Genomic DNA, 21,871 nt, shown 5'->3' on the forward strand with positions numbered 1-21,871 from the left:
AAGGTGTGGTTGATTATGATTTCACTTTTTTAATTTTAGTTAGTGAGTAATGTTGCTGTATAACACTCAAAGTTCAATGCAAAGGGAGATATTTTCTCTGTTTAAGGACTACCACAAACAACTGATAGGGACTAAAACAAGCTTCTTCCTGGGTGACCTCACTAACCCTAAAATTTACATAAACCCGAGAACACACAACAAAGCGGGCGTGGCCATGTTGGGCTGCTTTAGAGAAGAGGAAGAGTTGTCGTAGTAGAGTGTTGTTGCCATGCCGTCATTTTACGCCGGACTGCTTCACAAACGAGGGTCAGTTCAACACTGGTTTTGCACAAAAGATTAACATGACGACACATGCTAGACAATAAGTTGAATCAACTCCACAGCAACTACATAAATTTATCCACTAACCATTCAGAAACGTCCAGTTTCATTCTAAAAGTTGTAACTTCTTCCTGAGTCTCTCCATCGGTGTCGACTCCGGTTTGAACAATGTAAGGGTGAACACCGTTACTGACAATCCACATTTTGGCTGCGTGAGATTCTCCAGCTTCTCCAGCGCAAGCTTTTTAGGCTCCGCCTTCTTCTGGAAAGCGGCCGGAAGCAGCAGCTCATTTGCATTTAAAGGGACACACACAAAAACGGTGTGTTTTTGCTCACACCCAAATAGGGGCGAATTTGACAAGCTATAATAAATGATCTGTGGGGTATTTTGAGCTAAAACTTCACAGACACATTCTGGAGACACCAGAGACTTATATTACATCTTGTGAAAGGGGCATTATAGGTCCACTTTAAAAGAAGGCATTCTGAGGTGAAACATTCTTTTTCATTCACATTTTACATTTTCAGTTTAAATAAATCCTGCAAACACTCTTGTTTAAATACACTAGTTCATTATTGACACTTTTAGATCTCTTTGCTGAGGTGGTAATAGCAGTTTGGGAGGAGCAGAAAGTGTCATGATGAGTAATGAGTCAAGAATGAGTGCACAAACACAAATACATTCCAGCTTGAAACTGGAGCACCTGCAACAACATATTTCAGGTTTGTCAGAAATGCAAGTACGTACTGAAATTCAAGTCATATTTGTTTCCGTGACACTGTTTTAAGAATGAATGATGTCAAATGAAATGGCGAGTCACCCTTAATGACACTCATGAGAACCAGATCTGTCAGAGACCAACAAAACACTGCACCCAAAATAAATATTACATTCTTTCAAGGTAAAGACTCAATGGATTCAAAACCAGACTATGACGAAGCACCATGTTTTATCAGCTACAGGCAATATTATCACTGCATGACCTCAATACTAAAAATATGGATGTCATTGTTAGAATTATCCACGCCCCAAACTATGACCATTTGTTGAGCTTGACAGTGACGTGTTGAGCTAAGCAATTGTTAAAACATTAAATAAAACATAAAACTTCCTTCAGAACAATTACACTTTTGAAGGAGATAAACACAAAAATGGTTACACAGTGGAAAAAAAAAAAAAAGCTGCTGCCTTAAATTTTTAAGTACAATCAACTAAGATGTTTAAGTCATTTCAACTTAAAGTACATTAAACTGACTTTAGAAAATGAGTTAAATCTTGTATAACATGGAAATTGCTTAACTTATTTTGATGAGTTAAAGCAATGTAAAAACATATCTTGCCATAACTTACAGTGTAGTGGATATGACTGCACATTAGAAATAAAAGTAAATAAATAAACTACATGAACATAGGCCTAAGTCTCAGTGAACGTACAAAATGATTGACAGGCAGAAAGCTCTTTTTATTTATTACTAATATTAAATATGAAATATGGCAAAATACAGTTTAAATTAAACACTTTTTTTCCTTTAAAAATGAAGAAATGCTTATAAACACACAATACAAATATTTATATTTACTATAATTGGAACATAAATATTAAACATTTGACATACATTTTAGTCTGAGATCATAAACTTTTTAACGTTCTGTAATGTTTGCTGGGCAATACAATCTTTAGGTCCAGCCTAATGAATAAAAGCACAAATTCATCCACATTATTTTCAGAATCTGTAATACTGAAGACAATCAAAAGGGGATTTTCCAGCTGTTTGTTCATATTGCTTTGCTTTTGTTCCAGATGTTCATAATCCTTCAAAGCCACTCTGAGCAACCGCTGCAGCAACTGCTAGAGCACCTATGAAGAAAATAAACACTCCTTTCAACCATCTGGATGGGTTTTCTTTGACTGTCTCCTCCTCCTCTTTGTCAGGCTTTCCCTTAAATGTTATAAACCTCTCACTGTAGTAGTGCTTCCCTTCATTTCTCTCCACCATTTTCTCAATCTTCTCCAGCAGTTCAGTGACCTGAGAGTGGTTCTCCATGTCTTTATTGTTAAATGAGTGAAATCTGCCACCAAAACTCTCAGTGAATGCCTGTAGATCTGGGGTGTCTCTGATATACTCATCTAATGGTTTTCCCCTCAGATGATCAGTGTGAGTGAACAGAATGATGGTGTGATGAACAGCTTTTTCTCCAATATTTTCCTGAATCCATTTGACTGTGTTTTGCTCCTCATCTGTGAATCTCTCATCCAGTCTGATGACCAGCAGAAACACATGAGGACCAGGAGAACTCATCTCCACACACGTCACAGTCTCAGCCTTCAGCTGGTCCCACGTCACTGAAGGATCAAACAGTCCTGGAGTGTCGATGACTGAGATGTTTCTTCCACACACAGCTGCTGTTTGTTTCTCACAGGTTTGAGGGCTTGATGGGAAACGTGTATTGATTTTGAAGGCATCTCTGCCCAGGATGGTGTTTGCTGTTGAATGCTTTCCTGATCCACTTTTACCCAGAAGAACAATCCTCAGATCAGATGCTGTGAAGAAAAACAATATGCATATTAGTTCAGTAACTTAACAACATCAGTTAATAAGAAGAGGAATAAGTATACAGTTTTAAGATTTTTAAAGCAGATTGTTGATATTCTATCTATGACTGTTTCAAGGCTCAAAACACTGAAAAATGTCATAAAATATTGCAAACTATAAATAAATGCTTTGTGTAATGTTTCTGTAATATCAAATTTACACATTCATCTGTAAATTTATTTCCAAGACAATGCCTTCCTTTCCTTTGAAATCAAATAATTTCTTGTTGCATCACTGCAACATCAGGAAGAGAATTACAATAATATAAATGAAGTTCCAAGTGCCCAACCAAAGGGAACACTGATCACCATAATGGTGAGTTCCAACAAAAACATTTTAGGAAAATCAACATCAGTTCATGAAGTCAGCTTATGTAATGTTGAACTTGGGTTTTCTGAGTAAAAGGCATAGTATGTGAATAGTGCTGATTACTAGATTTTTACATTTAAGACATTAGGTAAAGTTAACTAAAAAGTGTCAGTTAAAATCACTGTTGAATTTTACAGTGTATGAAATGTTTTCTTTGCCTCATGTTCAAATACAGCAAATAAACTTAACATATCTTAATAGAAAGAGGTAAAAATTATTATATGACAACTTTTTGTGTGATCATGAGAATTCAAGATTTTTTATTTTGATCTATGACTGTTTTAATGCTCAAAACACTCAAAACACACGGAGTCTTTGAATTTAGTATTAATTAATAAACTGTCATTTGTTTCTCAAATGTATGCATTAATCTATAGGTTTGTCCAAGACAATGTCAATAAACTTAAACATAAACATTGTATTAAATAAATAACTATTCCCATTATATTATATCAAATTATAAACAGATGAATATTTACCTATTATTGGCTGATTTTCTGGTGGGGCTTTCTTCTCCTTTTCGATCAAACATGTTTCATGTTTTCTGTCACTTTGATTTCCATCTTTTTCTCTCTCATTTGTTGCTGTTTGTTCTTTCTGAACACTGTTTTCTGTCTCTTCTTGTCTGATCAGATGCTCTGGACTGTTGTTCTCTTTCTCTTGGCTTGTTATTTTCTCCTCTAGACTGATCTTCTCTTTGCTGTCTTGTGTTGTCCTTGTCTTATCTTCGCTCTTCTTTGGGTAGATCTCTTTAACATAATGTTCTCGTCCGTTCTTCCTCACCACTTCATCAATATTCTCCAACAGACTGGCGATCTGCTTCCTATCTCTCTTGTTTTTATGAATGATCACATCACATTTCTCTTCACAGAAGCTCAGAAGTTCTCTAGTTTTTCTGTCCAGCCTGAACTCGATCCATTCTCGTTTGGACATCGCCTCTCTTCCCGTGAACAACACCATTGTGAACCTGAAAGCATCCTTTCCAAAGTGCTCATAAATCTTTTTCACGATCTTCACCACGTCTTCTGTGAATCTGTCGAGTCTGATGACGAGCAGGAACACGTGAGGACCAGGATCAGAGAGATCCAGACTCTTCCTCATTTGGTTTTTCATCTCTTCATCAGTCAGGTGAGTGTTGAAGAATCCTGGAGTGTCGATGATGGAGATGTTTCTGTCTTCTACTCTTCCTCTCTGTATCTCACTCTCTCTGGTTCTGCTCTCTTTAAACGCCTCTCGACCCAGTATTACATTGCCTATTGTACTCTTTCCAGCTCCACTTTTTCCTATCAGCACAATCCTCAGATCCTGTACAGCAGATGCTTCATCAGGATCTGAAATAAAAAGAAATCAACATCAGAGGAAGGTTGTGGGCTATTTTTTTGTTGTTTTAATGTGATTATTTAATAAATGTTATAGGTACTAATTGTTTGGGTCATAAAAAGTGTGTTGCTTAATGAAACAAAGCAGGTGATTGGATGAGAGTTAAATAATAAGAGGAACTGGTGGGGAAAAAAAAGTGTAAAATCTAAACATGTCTTGATGTTTAACAAAAACATTTGTTTTCTTATTTCCAAAATAGATAACAAAAACAAATCAAAATGACTGTATAAAATATGTACTTATAATAGTGGGCGTGATCTCTTAAAGAGACAGTGTCTTAAATACCAAACATATAATCGACAACATGAGGAACTAAAGTATCAAATAAACACAAGAAAATATATTATTAAACTCAAAATGAGAACATATGACATTATATATGCCTCATATACAGAAAAGACATTTCAAATGTAGAGCAAGTAATTATATTTTTGATAAAAAAGACATGTGTGATGAAATGGTTTATCAAGTAAATAGACTCTTGTAAACTTTAAGACTACAAAAATAGCTTTCAAAGAAGTTTGCTTGTAAGACTTTAAAAAGTTGACTCAATCACAATCACTTCAGCCTAAAATGACACATCTAAAAATGCAATGATCATATCTGAAACATAATAACTACAATAACAGATTATAAACTTGATAACCTGACTTCACACAGATAGTCATGTTGTCTATATGTAATAATGGTCTACTATTTTATTAACTAGCTAAACCACTGGTGCAAATACAGACACATCTAGATCATGTTGTGTTGTTTATGTGAAGATCTATATATTCAGAACTATATCACCCATTTTAACTGCGTATAAATCACATGAAAGTCGTTGAGATCAACTACAGTCTAGTTAAACAGGTTTTGCGTGTTTAATATTGTCTACAATGACTATTCTCAGTTTGTTATGATTATACCACATTAATTCAGACATACCTGTATGTGCTGGACTCATTTCTGTGTTTGTTTGATTCCTGTAGTTTCTCAGCAGCTCGATCTCAGTGTGAATTCAGAGAGACGATGAAGGTGTTTGAGCTCAAGATCTTGTGATTGTGAAACTCCCTCTATTGTGGTCAACTAATGACGGTGACATGACTAACACTATATGACATGTGATTGAAAGGCATCCTGACACACTTTAATTTGGGTTATTCAAAATAAAATAGTAATATTTGATGGTTGTGTAATATAGTGTTGTTTTACCTGGATGTGGATACAGGTTAATTTAATATATTGAAATTAATTTGATCAATTTCAACAGCAGTATTTGAAACAAAGTTGATAAACAGACATATTTTTATACACAATTTTAGTGATCACAGGACAACAGTGAAAATAAAAATGTCACACTTTGGCCCTTGAGTTCATCTTTTTAGTAAAACTTCACATCCCTGAGCTGTAAATTCAGTGAAATAAAACACAAAGCTGCTGAATCTCAGACTTCACTGGATTCTCCTTCAGTGTGTTTCTGTGCTCCACCCTTCAGCACACGTTAAACCTGTTCAACAAACAGGACAAAAACACTGCATATGAAGAGTGATTTATGTCTGTATGAGTCATTGTCGGCTCAGACTCACAGTCAGTGCATGGTGCAGTTTTAAAGGTGCGGTGCACCCGTTTGAGCTCCAACCAAATCAATAAACAGAAAGTGACAATTATCACTTGCTCAGGGAGACCTTTCACACTCTGACAGAGACAATAAAGCACAGTGAAAACTATGAAAAATAATAACAATAAAAAAATAACAATAATGCAGAAAAATAATGCATTTAAGTCTTAAAGGGGTCATGAACTGCATTATTGTATTACTTCATGTTTCCTGGGATGCACTTATAATGTTAGTATGATTTTTACGCCAAAAATTGTCATAATTTAGAAATAAAATTTTTCCTACCCTGATTTTATGCTGCGTTCCAGGCAGGTTTTTGAGCCTGTAAGTCATGACTTTGTAGCGTTCCAGGCAAGTCACGTCAAACTGCCTGAGTGTAAACAAACCAGCATGGCAGACAGTACGGGGCTTATGCTCATTTACAATAATTTCTTTTGCCAAAGGTGCTTACTCCTTGCTTATTTGAGGGAAACGGAGGAGGAAAAATGGCGCATAAGGCAAGAGAAGCTGTTATACCTTTTATTTTATGTTATTTTACCGTGCATAAACACCGCATCCGTAGGGGCTGCCATTGTTGTTTTGCAGGTTATGTGACGTCAGAGAGAAGGTTGGAAAAACGCGGGTTACGGGTTGTCTGGAACGTGACATTAGCCCTCTGATTTGAACGCTCTGTTTTAAGGGGCGTGTCTGCTGTGAGACTTCAGTGTAAATGCCCACTGCTGTGATTGGCTGACATATTTGCATATGGAATAGCCAAGTATTACATGTGGAACTCTCTCGAAAACTTTTAGCATATTTTCACTATTACAGTTCTCAAGGTTTACTAATCGTGAAAAGTGTTGATTATAGCATGATATTAGATCTATGGCATTCTGTCAAGACAAGACATAGAGAAACTCCTCTCCTCAAGGGAAGATTCAGAAGAATGCATAGCATCTATTGTTCTAGGAGTTCAAATACTAACCAAGCCCAACTCTAACGTCTTATGTTTTACATAATATGTGTTTGGGCATGCTCATGTTTTCATGCTCAAAAACATACTGCTGCATGTTCTTGCAGGTACAGTCAATTGGCGGTGTTGCCTCATGTTAGACAGCGAGACAGTTTTGATACTTCTGGTTTCTCTTATTCAGTTCACAAGGTCAAAGATGGAGAGACTCTGAGCGACAACAACAAACAAGAACTGGAGGACATAATGGCAAAAGCGTATGAAGGTCAGTCTAAATTAAAAAAACCTAATATAAGGCTCATACTAGACTACAGCTAGTGTAATACAATATTGAGAACTGAATTATATAATTACATAATAGACAGCATTAAATAGATAAAAAAAGAAAGAAATCAATTTCATTAGCAGACCTGCTATTAGTCATGTTACATCATTTTGCATTTACTCTACCACACTCTGAATCGACATGTTTTACTACACTCTATTACCATATTAGTACAAAAGTTCAGAGTATTATCTTCTGTTCAAAAAACTTTGATGGTCCTCACTGATGGCTTCACACGGTTGATGAGGGTTAAATACTTAGGGATGAGAAACAAAGAAAGGTGATCAGACTGTCCAAGGTGGGGGTGGGGGGTCGCGGTGTAAACTCCATCAATATTTGTATAAACATGATCCAAAGTTTTGTCTCCTCTGGTGTAGCAGGAAACGTGCTGATGGAATTTGGGGAGCACTGTCTTTAATTTAGAGTGGTTAAAATCACCTGCGACAATAAATAGCCGCGTAAAGTTCGTTCAAAGCAAGCTTGGCATTAGCATCCGGTGGAATATAGACTGCAGTTATAATAGTGGAAGTGAACTCCCGCGGCAGATAAAAAGGTCTACATTTAACCATGAGAAACTCTAGGTTAGCTGAGCAGTGTCTCCCAACAATGACAGTGTTCGTACACCAAGCTTTGTTAACATAAATGCACAATCCACCACCTCTTGTCTTGCCGGAGTCATCTGCCGTTCTATCTGCCCGGAGCATGTAGCGTCCGGCTAGCTCAATAGCATTATTGGGTACATCGCTGTGTAGCCATGTTTCTGTGAAAACCATGACATTGCAATCCAAAAGTCTCTTACTGTGGGTGATGCGAAGTCATAACTCGTCCATTTTGTTCACCAGTGACTGCACATTAGTGAGGAAAATGCTGGGTAGAGAGAGCCGGAGTGGTGTTAGCTTTAGCTTAGCTCTTAGACCTCTGCGCTTCCCCCGCCTTTGTTTACGATCTCGATGCCGCCTGTGAGCATTTCCGCCCGGCTGGGTAGAGTGCGTAGCCCCGGGTGTTCTGGAGATCTCAGGGATGAGTCAAAGATTGGTGATAAAACTGTTAGAAAAGTCCTCACCAATATCCAAAAGCTCCTGTCGGGTATAGGATGTTAAAGCAAAGCTGTTCAGTACGAAGAGACCCGAGATGCGCAGGAAAAATACTGCAAATTTGCACAAACTGGGGAGACGCTGAGCCTCGCGATATGTACGCGCCGCCATCTTGGACATAGCCTGTTAGAAGCTCACAATGCTAACATGTCTCGCATTGGTTCCACATCTCACGTCAACTAACCAGGAAGTACAAGAACACCTGAACACTGCATGAATCAAATGATTTGGTAACACTTTACAATATGCGTGCGCTAATATGCATTAATTCATGCTTAACTAATGCACAGATAATCATGTTTTAATGTATGACTCATGAAGAACTAAACCATTAATTAATGATTACTGCATCAGCAACTAATAAAGAGTCTATATGATTAATAGATCAAGCAATATATGAATTATTATTAATTAAATGTGTCATAATGTATTAATTCCTTAATAACATGTATTTCAACCGTGTATTTCAACTTCCAGTTGTCTGCTTTAATTAATCATTAACTAATGATTTGAAAATGTATCATTATGTTATGACTTTACTTGTTGAGGCACATGTCTTGTTTACTTGTTGAGGCACACGCATACATAACCCATTCACACTCCATTATCCCTCACCTGCTGTTTCTGCCGTTGGCAATGCGGGTGCACACGCCGGACCGATGGCTCACAGACATTCCTCCACTCCACATTTCCCTTCAGCCCAGTCTCATACCTGATCATTTTACACACACATTATCTGTGTCCTCTGTTTCGCCATCGTGTCTTTGTTCGGTGGTTTGTTTGTCCGGGAGTAGTCAGTCTTTTGGCGGGTAAACACTGCTTCGGCCAAACAGAGCAGACGAAGGGCACCGAAGCCAGTGAAACCATTGTCTTGTGTATAGGGGGGGGGGGGGATTATATGTGAATTATGTGTTGGATATTTACGTGTTTCTGTGTTATTAATGGTGATGAATATATGTATTTGATAATTATCAGTGAGTAAGTATCAGTTTAATGTTGATTAATAAATGTTTTGAAGTGTTGATAATGTAAAATGTATAAAACCATAATATTTACCTGTTAATGAGTGATGCCAGAGAAGGGTGGAGTCTGGCCTATAAAAAGGGAGGCCAGACTCACAATCGGTGCTTGTTAATCAAGTTGGCGAGAGTGTAACAGTGGTACCTTGAGCAAACCCTCAAACCTTTGTATATTGTGGCTACGTTGCGGATATAGTTTTTGTCCTTATTTTCTCGTTTTGTTGTTTTTTTGGTACTTTTTTTTTTTTTTTTTGTGCACCTGTATACAGTATCTCACAGAAGTGAGTACACCCCTCACATTTTTATAAATATTTTATTATATCTTTTCATGTGACAACACTGAAGAAATGAAACTTTGCTACAATGTAAAGTAGTGAGTGTACAGCTTGTAACAGTGTAAATTTGCTGTCCCTTCAAAATAACTCAACCGCTGGCCACAAAAGTGAGTACACCCCTAAGTGAAAATGTCCAAATTGGGCCCAAAGTGTCAATTATTTGTGTGGCCACCATTATTTTCCAGCACTGCCTTAACCCTCTTGGGCATGGAGTTCACCAGAGCTTCACAGGTTGCCACTGTTGTCCTCTTCCACTCCTCCATGACGACATCACGGAGCTGGTGGATGTTAGAGACCTTGCACTCCTCCACCTTCCGTTTGAGGATGCCTCACAGATGCTCAATAGGGTTTAGGTACCATCAGCTTCTTTAGCAAGGCAGTTGTCGTCTTAGAGGTGTGTTTGGTTTTGTTATCATGTTGGAATACTGCCCTGCGGCCCAGTCTCTGAAGGGAGGGGATCATGCTCTGTTGGCATTCATGGTTCCCTCAATGAACTGTAGCTCCCCAGTGCCGGCAGCACTCATGCAGCCCCAGACCATGACACTCCCACCACCATATTTGACTATAGGCAAGACACACTTGTCTTTGTACTCCTCACCTAGTTGCCGCCACACACTCTTGACACCATCTGAACCAAATAAGTTTATCTTGGTCTCATCAGACCACAGGACATGGTTCCTTAGTCTTCTTGTCTTCAGCAAACTGTTTGTGGGCTTTCTTGTGCATCATCTTTAGAAGAGGCTTCCTTCTGGGACGACAGCCATGCAGACCAATTTGATGCAGTGTGCAGCGTATGGTCTGAGCACTGACAGGCTGACCCCCCACCCCTTCAACCTTTGCAGCAATGCTGGCAGAACTCATACGTCTATTTCCCAAACACAACCTCTGGATATGACGCTGAGAACGTGCACTCAACTTCTTTGGTCGACCATGGCGAGGCCTGTTCTGAGTGGAGCCTGTCCTGTTAAACCGCTGTATGGTCTTGGCCACCGTGCTGCAGCTCAGTTTCAGGGTCTTGGCAATCTTCTTATAGCCTACACCATCTTTATGTAGAACAACAATTCTTTTTTCAGATCCTCAGAGAGTTCTTTGCCATGAGGTGCCATGTTGAACTTCCAGTGACCAGTATGAGAGAGTGAGAGCGATAACACCAAATTTAACACACCTGCTCCCCATTCACACCTGAGACCTTGTAACACTAACGAGTCACATGACATCGGGGAGAGAAAATGGCTAATTGGGCCCAATTTAGACATTTTCACTTAGGGGTGTACTCACTTTTGTGGCCAGCAGTTTAGACATTAATGGCTGTGTGTTGAGTTATTTTGAGGGGACAGCAAATTTACACTGTTATACAAGCTGTACACTCACTACTTTACATTGTAGCAAAGTGTCATTTCTTCAGTGTTGTCACATGAAAAGATATAATAAAATATTTACAAAAATGTGAGGGGTGTACTCACTTCTGTGAGATACTGTATATACTTCATTGTGGACTGTCTTATTGACACTGTAAATAAATTACACCCTGCACGAGAGTGCTGTGCAAGTAAGCCATCTTTTTTTTTCTTATATCCTCACGGACTCAAGTTACTTTTTCCTCTCCTCCAAAGTGGAGAGGAAAAACATCTGTATGGCAAACCCCTCAATGTTGCAGTTGTTGTTGTTTTTGGTGTATGCCCACCAACGCAACGTCATTGCCATAGAAACCAATGCAGATATTCCGGAAAACAAAAGAGTGGGGTGAGACACACAAATTGGATCTGAACAGTTGCATTACACAATGTGGACAGTCAACAATTTTATGTCAGATTACAATCAGATACACAAATAATCGGATTTGGACTGACAGTGTGAAAGTAGCCTCAATTCTGAGATACACAATTGTGAATTATAAAGTCAGAATTGCAGGATGTAAAAAAAGTCAGATTAGCGAGATAAAAAGTTGCAATTACCTTCTATATTTTTTTATTCAGTGACAGAAACAGACTTCCATAGAAAAAGATATGTTAGATCAGAGCTAAAGAAGTAAAATTAAAGACATGAAATTTAATGAGAAACAACAAATACAAAGAGTAAAAACAGTGAATGAGACATTACATGATATGGAGTAGTCTGATTCTGTCACGGATAATCCACAGAGAGGTGGAGGATGAACTCAAATGCAGTTTTATTAAAAAAAAAAAAAGGTGAACAACAGGGAACACACAGGAGAAAACTGGGAAGATAAACAGGTAAGTCAAATCAGAGTGAGCAGTATGAATGTTGTAGCGTCTGGATAGATCCGGCTAGTCAATCAACTTTGGACATTTCAGAATGCTTTTAGCCTCCTGAACTGTGCATGTAAATCACGAATCGGCTCCGGCAAGTCCGGGACCAATTGCCCCATTGGCACCTTTGTTACCCCAGTAAAGAAAAACAGAACACATTCTCACCAGCTCCCGAGACTTCAAAGAGTCACCCTGGTGGGACTAAAGGACATATGGTCACAGACACTGGCCACAACCCCAATACACACACACATACAGACACTCACAAACACGCATGGAGATTGTGAATGTACATTTATCCTCCAAATATGACTGTGCCAATATGTACCCGTCGCTGTATTTAAAGGTGCATGTATTTATCCCTAGTATATAAGCTTAGCTATGACTGTAGTTGTATTAGTTTTCTTCTAAACGATAAAACTCAAGTATAAACTGTATCTCACCTTTTATGTCTTTGCCATCTGACAAGTTTGGTCTCATTGTAAAGCTTTCGTTATGCTCTAATTGAAAATGTATGTCACATGACTGTAAAATGCATTCTTCTATTTTTAATGGTACTTTGAAGAAAATGTACTCAGATCGGACACTTCGCAAACCATGCAAATTAGGTCATAAATGGAGACAAAGAAAGAGTTTGCCCGCCAAAATCGCACCCTCATCATTGGCTGATGTATCCCAGGAGGCGTTCTGGCCTGTTGTCCTTAAAACACAATGACACGCATCTCTCAATTGTCTCTCGATTGTCTCTCGCCATTTAACACACGTCTCTCCCGGACGTCTCGGCGACTGCGCTTCCATCACGCGCCCCCTCTCTTCGGGACGACCATCTTTTGGCAACAAGTTTCTTGTCAAACCCTCTTCATCCGTCGCCCTAAGTCTTCACTCTTCATCGCCTAGGAGACGGACTCTTTTCCTTTCCTTTCCGGTTATCTTACTCTTAAGTTAAACCCTTGTTTGAAAATCCCGCCGAAGAACACCTTCTCGGAAAAGGACCAATCGCTTCAGCCGCACGCACCGAAACTCCTGCAGAAACACGAAACGACCACAGCACCTGAACCTATGCAAGTATAGAACCATTCTTTCCAAAGCGTTTTAAGCTCGATGTGTAAGCTGAGTTTCCTTGCTGGCTCTCAAAGGTTTTAACTGTTAGTAAGTTGCCATTCCTTTGATCACCTCTGTTTTCTTGACTTTACTTTCGTTTTCCATATATGTGTATTGTTTGTGTATGTCTAGTAGTATAGTCTCTGTATCCGTAGTTTCATATATTAAATACATTATATTCATGCTCGATTGTTTTTTTTGCTCATGCAACAAACCCAGGTCACTTTAACGTTTCGATCCAGTATCCTTGCTTTACGCATTGATGCTAGAATAGGAAGTCTTTCTCGTGGCCAGAGAAAAACCTTCCTTTTATAATCGGCTATGAGGAGCTAACGGTTTGCTGGACAAACTAATAGTTTCTCTAAATTATTATCAAACCAGAACTAATCATATATGTGATTGATTATAATTCGTTGTAATTAATTCACAATATATGTATAATTCCCTCTCGGGTCGGTATATGTATTATAATTAATCATAAAGCTTTATGATTTATTATATTCATATATTTCACCCATAAATTAATTAAATACCTGTACAGATTCGCTACAATGTGTCATTGGAGAGGGAGAACTGGGAAAATCAATTTTTAAGTGCTTTAAGGATGATGACATTTTAGTAATGTGACAATATCAACTCCACACTCTAAAAAAATGTGCGTAAAAATACAGCCCAATGTACTGTGTTAATATCAAGGCATTTTCTTTATCAATTTTTTGATATTTTAAATATAAATATCATCAAATCATCAGGAGCTCCAGCTAATGACAAGAACTGTTTGACAGATAATGCAGATGATCTGAGGATTGTGCTGCTGGGAGTCTCTGGAGCTGGAAAGAGTTCAATAGGAAATGCAATACTGGGTCGAGAGGTGTTTAAAGAGAGCAGAACCAGAGAGAGTGAGGAACAGAGAGGAAGAGTAGAAGACAGAAACATCTCCATCATCGACACTCCAGGATTCTTCAACACTCACCTGACTGATGAAGAGATGAAGAAGCAGATGATGAAGAGTCTGTTTCTCTGTTATCCTGGTCCTCACGTGTTCCTGCTCGTCATTAACCTGGAGAACATTGAGGAGGAGCAGAGGAACATTGTGGAGCAAATCCAGGAGAACTTTGGAGAAGAATCTTTGCTCTTTACTATGGTGTTGTTTATAGGACGGGAAAAAATATCCAGAAGAAAATGTATTCAAATCATTGAGAGTGAAGAAATACTGAAAATACTGAACAATTTTGAGGGAAGATTTCATGTGATAAACAGCAAAAGTGAATGTGATCCCAACCAGATCACAAAGCTCCTGACGAGTATTGATGAAATGGTGAAGAACAACGGAGGACAAAACTACAGCAATGAGATCTACCTGAAGAATATGAGAAAACTCAGAGATCAAGAGGAGAGAATGATACAGGAAGAAAAGAGACTAAAACAGGAAGAAGAGAGAACAAAACAAGAGCAGGTAAGAAAAAGACAAATAAAGAGGGAAAAAATACAGGAAGCAAGAGAGGCATGGAAACAGAAAAGAGGGATAGGTCAAGAGGAGGACATAAAAACCAAAAACAAAGAAAAGAGCATAAAACATGGCAATGAGAAGAAAAAAGAGGATGTGAAGGAAAGAGCACAATATGTGAGAGAGAAGGAGGCTGCAGTCCAGAAAGATCTCAGGAAACAGATGGAAAGTCGGAGAGAGAAAGAACGACAGAGATGGGAACTAGAAAGAGAAATGACACAAGAAGATCCGTCTAGACCAGGTAATTAATAAACCAAATATTCATATTTTCAAAAAGACTTTTTTTATGCAGGATATAAAAATATCCTTTTTACTCAGTAATCAAACGATAGTTATTAAAAGCCTATACATTTTTATATTTAAAAAAAAAAAAAAAAAAAGGGTTTCATGATTAGTTCTGTTGAAGTGCTTTCAAAGTGCAAAGTTGCACCATAGATTTCGAGTACTTCATTTCAAGACTTCAAATATTATTTGGAGTCCACTTTAATAAAATGTCTCCTCCTCATCTCCTCAAAAGACAGCCCAGAGCAACAAGAGGAAAGCAAAGAAAAGACAAACAAAGGAGATAATAAGATGCATCAAGAAGAGGAAATAAATACACAAAGCAAAGAAGAGATGAATGAAGGAGACAATGAGAGAAATCAAGAAGCTACAGAGAGGCAGAGGAGGTTACGTGGACTATTCAGAGAAACAGATCATCTCTTGGGTCTCATGATGGGCCTTGAGTTAAGTGAAATGGCTCTGAGATTGTCACTAGCAAGAGCAATGGCACACAGTCTGTCAAAACAAGGTAAATATTAATCCATTCATAATTTGAACATGTCAAGAGTTTTTCTTGTAGTTCTGCATGTGTCATGTGTATTATCTGAAGTCATGCATTAGTCAGTCATGTGGAAGAAGTAAATGTGAAGTCTTGTCAGACTGTGAACAGACACATTATGGATTTCAGCTACAAAAGAGGCAGTGAAACATACATTTGAGGCCTACTTTAGAGAAATGATATAAAACTTAAAACATTGAAATGATATTTGAGCAAAAACAAATTCACTACTGACCTTCTGAATAGTATTAATAAAATTATGAACTTTCCACTAAAAGATGAAATCTTGTTTGATCTTGTTTGTTGTTGTAGGGATAACTATTATCTATTTTATCCAAATGACAAACGCTCCCTTGGCAACTAGCTGAAATGATTTTTAATACATTTTATCTCAGTTAATTTGTTAGTTAATTAGCTAGATTACATAAAAATAAATAAATAAATATGGTTCAGCCACTTTCATGTGCAAAATTAGTGTATTGTACAAATCATTTATAACATACATAGTCCAAACCCCTTCACACACCGATGATACTGCACATGCAGAAGGAGCAGAGCCGATAGTCTCTCCAATATCAATTGAAGCGAATATCTGTTACCATGTAAAAATCTGTCCCAGAAAGATTTACTAAATAGTGTGCACGATTTAGTAAATTTGAGGGAACGAATTAGTAAATCATGCGCACGATTTCCTTTTCTTTCTTGCATGTCATGTGCGGGGCTTCGTACCTACCCCACCAATTCTGGGCCTGTTCAAATACTCGAGCTGTGTTCCACTCCAGTTTTAGACAAGGACTCGTGAACTTCCCTAAGCACTTACCCTCAGGGGAATCCCTGCCACAATTTTGTAGTGCGTTCCCCTTCATGAAGTGGATGAGGGAAGTTTATATGGACAGCCCTCGTTCCCTCGATTTTGACTGAGTCTACTTCATATGTACACTTCAAGGCAGCTCCATATACCAGAATGCAACACAAGTGTGACGTCACTGCATAGGCTATTGCGTTTAATAACAACTCCATGATATATATATATATATATATATATATATATATTTAATATTTAAAGCACCCAAACACACCTGTAGAATGCAGCATCAACTCCATAGGGGATTCCAAGTGATCAAGGGCTTAGGACGTTCCAATTCAGCCCATTGCAAAGGTTCTGCCAGTAGTGTGCACTCATGTAATGTAAGCAATGACGTACATCCGAATCAATGAGGCTGAGGGAAGTTAGCGAGGGAAAGGCATAAAAAAGCCCCACACTTGTGGTCTTTGCACTTGACCACTTGTCCACTTGCATGGCGTATTTCCTGTATTTGGCCCATGTTCAATTAGATGTGAAGACAAAAAAAAAAAAAGTGCAAGTGTTTACACAGCTTTATTTTGAATTTCACATTTTAGTAATTGTGGTGCTTCTAATTGAGTGATAAAAAGCAGTTGCAAATGTTGTTCAAAATAGGCCTACACATACTATGTTCCTGTTATCAATGTAAAGCTGCTTTTAAACAATTTGCACCATAAAAAGCGCTGTATAAATAAAGGTGACTTGACGTGACATACTCATCTTTGTCCCAATAAAATGTACAACACTTCACCTTGACTGATTGTTTTGCAGGTTTTTACTATAGTACTTCTGGCTACTGAACTAAACATTTATTGTCATTATAATCTTTAGTTACTTTATCGTTATTATTTTAATATTATTTATTTCTTTACTTTTTTTTTTTTTTTGCTTGTGTGGTCCGAGACAATGCTGTTTGTCTGTTCTGTGTTTATTTTTGAAAAAAAAAAACAAAAAAAAAAAAACAACTCTAAAATAAAGTATTCAAAAAAATAAAACAAAATGTACAACCCTTTGTTTTACTACCAATTCAATTATATATATTTAATTAATTTAACTTACAATGGAATGTTTTCCTCAATATCTCGGGATTTCGTGGCGCATGAGCTCCTGAACATTATGCATGACGGGATACGCTTAGCCTCAAATACCACTCTGAAGCGGTATTCCAGATAGTGTGGATTTAGTGCGTGTTAAGGGCACTGAGCATCTGCGTTTTTAAGACCTGGGACAGTCTTGCACACTTCTTGTGTGTATTGATCCATCTGCAGTTTATTAGACAACAGTAGTACACATGCTCTCAAGTGGGCAAGACTGCAAGCATGGGTATTTGGACTGGCCCACTGAATCTTCTGTACTAATGCTGCATGCTAGACAGATTGGAATTTGGATTTTCCCCACTTCCTTCTAGGAAATAATGTCTGGAACGCCACTCAAAGTTGGACATTTGCCCTTGTTTCACAGACAAGGCTTAAGTTAGACCTAGACTAAAATGCATGTTTGATCTGTTTTAACTGAAAGCAACTTGCACTGACATATCTTAAATTATGTCAGTGCCATTGTTTTGTCTCTTGATACACACCAGTGATGTTTTTTCTAAGGCACATATATAAAAGCCACTTAAATACCCTAATTGAATTAAGGCCTAATTCTGGTTTAGGCTAAGCCCTGTCTGTGAAACCGGGCCTTGGTGTGTGAACTCGGGGTACATAAAAACATGATATGCTCTTGTTGTGTCATGGCGACATCATGTGGTCAACATGTGAACGTGACGTGTGAAGACTGGAACTCACTGTTACAAATGAGTCTCTCGCACCACCAGAGGGAGCCTTCACCCGAGTATTAACTTCATTTGGACTCAATTTCCCATCAACCCTCATACTTGGGACTGAGTACTTTGCACCTGCTGTCAATTACACTTCCACTCACTCTCACATAAAAGACACTCTCACTTGCACTTCTGTGTGAAGTCTTGATTAGCGCCGGTTGTCGTTTTTGAGCGTTTGCTACCTTTCTGCCTGCCTGTGTATTGTCTTGGACTGTTTATCTGGATTCTGATTTCTGCTGCCTGCCCCGACCCCTCACCTGTTTATCGTTTCTGTTTTGCTTGCTGCCTGCCCTGACTCTCTCTCTGATTCCTGGATTTGTTCACTGCTGTTTTCTGCACTGCCTTGTACTACCGTTGTCTAATAAACTGCAGATGGATCAATACCCTGCTGACTCGTCACACTCACTGAGGTCTGAAGTGGGACATTTAAAGGGTTAGTTCTCCCCAAAATGAAAATTCTGTCATTAATTACTTGCCCTCATGTCGTTCCACACCTGTAAGACCTTCGTTCATCTTCTGAACACAAATTAAGATATATTTGACGAAATCCAAGAAGTTTTTTTTTTTAATCCTCAATAGAAAGCAACAAAATTACCACATTGAAGGTCCAGAAAAAGTAGTAAAAATAACAATGTCTTTAACACCTTTCTGGACCTTGAATGACGATAATTACATTGCTTTCTATCGTGGATAAAAAAAAAAAAAATAAATAAAAAAAAAGGATTTCATCAAAAATATCTTAATTTGAGTTCCGAATATGAACAAAGGTCTTACAGGTGTGGAACGACATGAGGTTGAGTAATTAATGACCCGTTAATTTGGGATATCTTAGGTCCAACCTTGTCTGGAACGCAGCATTAAAACAATCACCAAACATGAAGAATAAACATAAAGTCATTATGGGAAATGGAGTTCATATAACATCACAACCTTAATCATTCTTTTCACTTTTACATATGTAATAAAAGGTCGCAGCCTTTAGCCTCCTTGCTAGAGCGTCCGACTCCCATGCCAGAGACCCAGGTTCGAGGCCCACGCATCGCGGGGCGAGTAGGACCTGGATAGAGGAGTTACACATATTATACTGATATTAATTAAATATTAATATGTAGAGGTAATAAAAATGTTTATTTTAATTAATGAAAATGTTCTTTTATGGTTTTAGTTTTAGTTAAATATAATAACCCTGTTTCAAACTGAGCAAGGATACCCAGCATGGGTTTGCAGAAATGGAAACCAAGCTTTTGATACAATGACCTGTTACTGATCACAGCCACAGCTGCTTGGGATAAAATCTCAGATTTACATTGAAGAGATAACTGTCACTTGTCCTGTCACATCTGATGATGACAGTCTAATGCATAATGCTTAGCTTTAAAATGTCTATTTGCTGCATAAAGTGTAAATAACATCATAAATCTCTCTCACTCGATCAGATCTGAGGATTGTGCTGCTGGGTTTACTGGGATCAGGAAAGAGTTCAACAGGAAACACCATCCTGAACAGAGATGCGTTTACAGCAGGTTTAATGACAACCACTAGGACCTGTGAGAAACGAGAAGTGGTGGTGTATGGAAGAACCATCTCAATAATAGACACACCAGCCATCATTTTAAATAGCTCCTTGTTTATGGCCCATCAACGGTGTGAAATCGAGAAAAGCTTAGAGATGTCCGCTCCTGGTCCTCATGTGTTTCTGCTGATGATCAACCTGTTGGAATTCACAGAGGAGAAGAACACAGTGAAATGGATTCAGGAGAACTTTGAAAAAGATGCTTTGAATCACACAATTGTTCTTTTCACTCGTGATGATTTGTTTGATTTGCTGATAGATGAACCTCTGAATGAGTATTTAAAAAAAAGCACTGATCTACAATCACTGATTGACAGCTGTGGTGGCAGATTTCACTCATTCAACAATAAGGCAGTCCAAAACCGCTTTCAGGTCATAGAACTGCTGGTGAAGATTGATGAAATGATGGAGAGAAATGGAGGGAAGCACTACACCAAACACAACATCTTTAAAAGAGCCCAGAGTAACAATCAGCCAAACACAACCCAAGATGATAGTTGTATAATACTATAAAACCCACAGACTTGTGAATAATGTTACAGCTGGCAAAAATATAATGAAAGTAAACCTGCTCATGTTTTCTGTGAAGATCAACATAAATGAGGAACAAATTAATTTCTATCAGGTCAAGATATGTTTATTTTAAGCCCGTGATGCACTGTACGATTTTAGCAATCCTTTAAGATCATTACAAATCACACTGTGCGACATGGATCTATTAAACTTGGGCACGACATGCATGTAAACTGTACGATGATGACACCTATTGACTCGTAGGCTACGATGCAAGTTTCTATAGAAGAATAAAACGTCATCAGCATGCGCTAGTGGTAAACAAAAATATTATGTTGAATTACACTTTGCCAGTTGTAGATTTTATGTGTGCTGAAAATAAAAAGGAAGCGGCAAAATAAGAAGGGAAAAGAACTTGAGGTAAGCGGTTTTAAGTTTTAGTGCCGTGTTGTGTTTATTTCATGTCACATTTTTATTGGCTGGTCAGTAGACGTAGGTCGTAGCAGCAAACACACAGTGCGATGATCATGCTGAATTTCTGACACTGTCAGAAAATGATCGTAGGCTATCTTTGGTCGCAAGACCGGGAAAACAGCCGTCTTTGAACCTCTCTGACTGTACGACATAAGACCACCGATTAAGAGCCACGATCACAGAAATCACCATGATTGTTTCACGATGGCAATCCTTTTTTCAAAAATCGTGCAGTGTATCCCGGGCTTTAGAGGAGCCCTAAGTTAGCCTGAGACAAGAGGTAATCTTCTCTGTTTTGTCAATGTTTTTGAAAAAAGTTTGGTAAAGAACTGAAATTACAAAGTACATCTGTGGAAACAGATTCTCCTGCCCTTTAAATAATGCTTCAGACTGTGTCATTATTTTTCAAATCATTAATATTGGGGATATTTTCTTACAAACACAACTTAAACAAGTACACTCTCTGCATTAAATATATTGTGCAGGACAAACAAGTAAGAAAGTGTGCAGTCACTGAAAATGACATGTTAACAAAAATTGTATGATTACATTAATTCAGTATAGTTTTACACACACACACACACACACACACATACATATACAGTACAGTATAAGTATATGTGTGGTAATAATTATATAATGAAAAAGATTTAAAGGGATAGTTCACCCAAAAATTAAAATTCTGTCATCATTTACTTTCATAATTTGCATTATGTTGTTCCAAGAGGGAAGAAGGAAACTGAGCCGCAAATACAGAGAGCTCATAGCTCAAATGCATTAATTCTGTCCTGATTCTTTGATTCTCTTAATTTAATTTGTTCTGTAGTGATCATGACATTTCTGTATTCTGTATATGCAAAACATATATATAATATAAAAATGACCAGTGTTTTTCAGCTTTTCAGGCAGGTCTAACAGCAGTTTTCAGGTTCAGAAAGTGAATAAAGTAATCAA

General features: G+C 38.0%; 3 protein-coding genes across 3 annotated transcripts in view; 2 read left to right on the forward strand and 1 right to left on the reverse strand.

Annotated features, from left to right (window-relative positions):
* Positions 1–21,871, forward strand: part of LOC127515762 (B-cell receptor CD22-like) — a 104,636-nt gene that overhangs the window by 70,382 nt on the left and 12,383 nt on the right. The gene's annotated exons all lie outside the window — the stretch shown is intronic.
* LOC127515827 (GTPase IMAP family member 8-like) lies at positions 1,764–8,825 on the reverse strand. Its single transcript, XM_051899913.1, has 3 exons — positions 5,596–8,825; positions 3,765–4,616; positions 1,764–2,864 (listed from the first exon to the last, which is right to left on the reverse strand). Exons 1-3 carry the CDS (start codon positions 5,612–5,614, stop codon positions 2,128–2,130), a joined length of 1,608 nt encoding a protein of 535 aa, XP_051755873.1. The 5' UTR covers positions 5,615–8,825; the 3' UTR covers positions 1,764–2,127.
* On the forward strand, positions 7,254–21,725 carry LOC127515773 (uncharacterized). The gene is made up of 4 exons (XM_051899831.1): positions 7,254–7,482; positions 14,147–15,109; positions 15,386–15,658; positions 19,794–21,725. The coding sequence occupies exons 1-4, from the start codon at positions 7,254–7,256 to the stop codon at positions 20,441–20,443; spliced, it is 2,115 nt and encodes a 704-aa protein (XP_051755791.1). The 3' UTR covers positions 20,444–21,725.

Source organism: Ctenopharyngodon idella, chromosome 1, assembly GCF_019924925.1.
Source record: "Ctenopharyngodon idella isolate HZGC_01 chromosome 1, HZGC01, whole genome shotgun sequence".
Taxonomy (NCBI): Eukaryota; Metazoa; Chordata; class Actinopteri; order Cypriniformes; family Xenocyprididae; genus Ctenopharyngodon; species Ctenopharyngodon idella.

Bases quoted from the DNA above. Each gene is read 5' to 3' on its own strand.
- LOC127515827 (XM_051899913.1), bottom strand. The intron at 2,865-3,764 runs GTAAATATTCAT...TTTTCTTCACAG, and splicing joins AGAAAATCAGCCAATAATAG to CATCTGATCTGAGGATTGTT.
- LOC127515773 (XM_051899831.1), top strand. From the start codon at position 7,254: ATGTTTTACATAATATGTGTTTGGGCATGCTCATGTTTTCATGCTCAA. The intron at 7,483-14,146 runs GTCAGTCTAAAT...ACTGTTTGACAG, and splicing joins AATGGCAAAAGCGTATGAAG to ATAATGCAGATGATCTGAGG. The intron at 15,110-15,385 runs GTAATTAATAAA...TCTCCTCAAAAG, and splicing joins AGAAGATCCGTCTAGACCAG to ACAGCCCAGAGCAACAAGAG.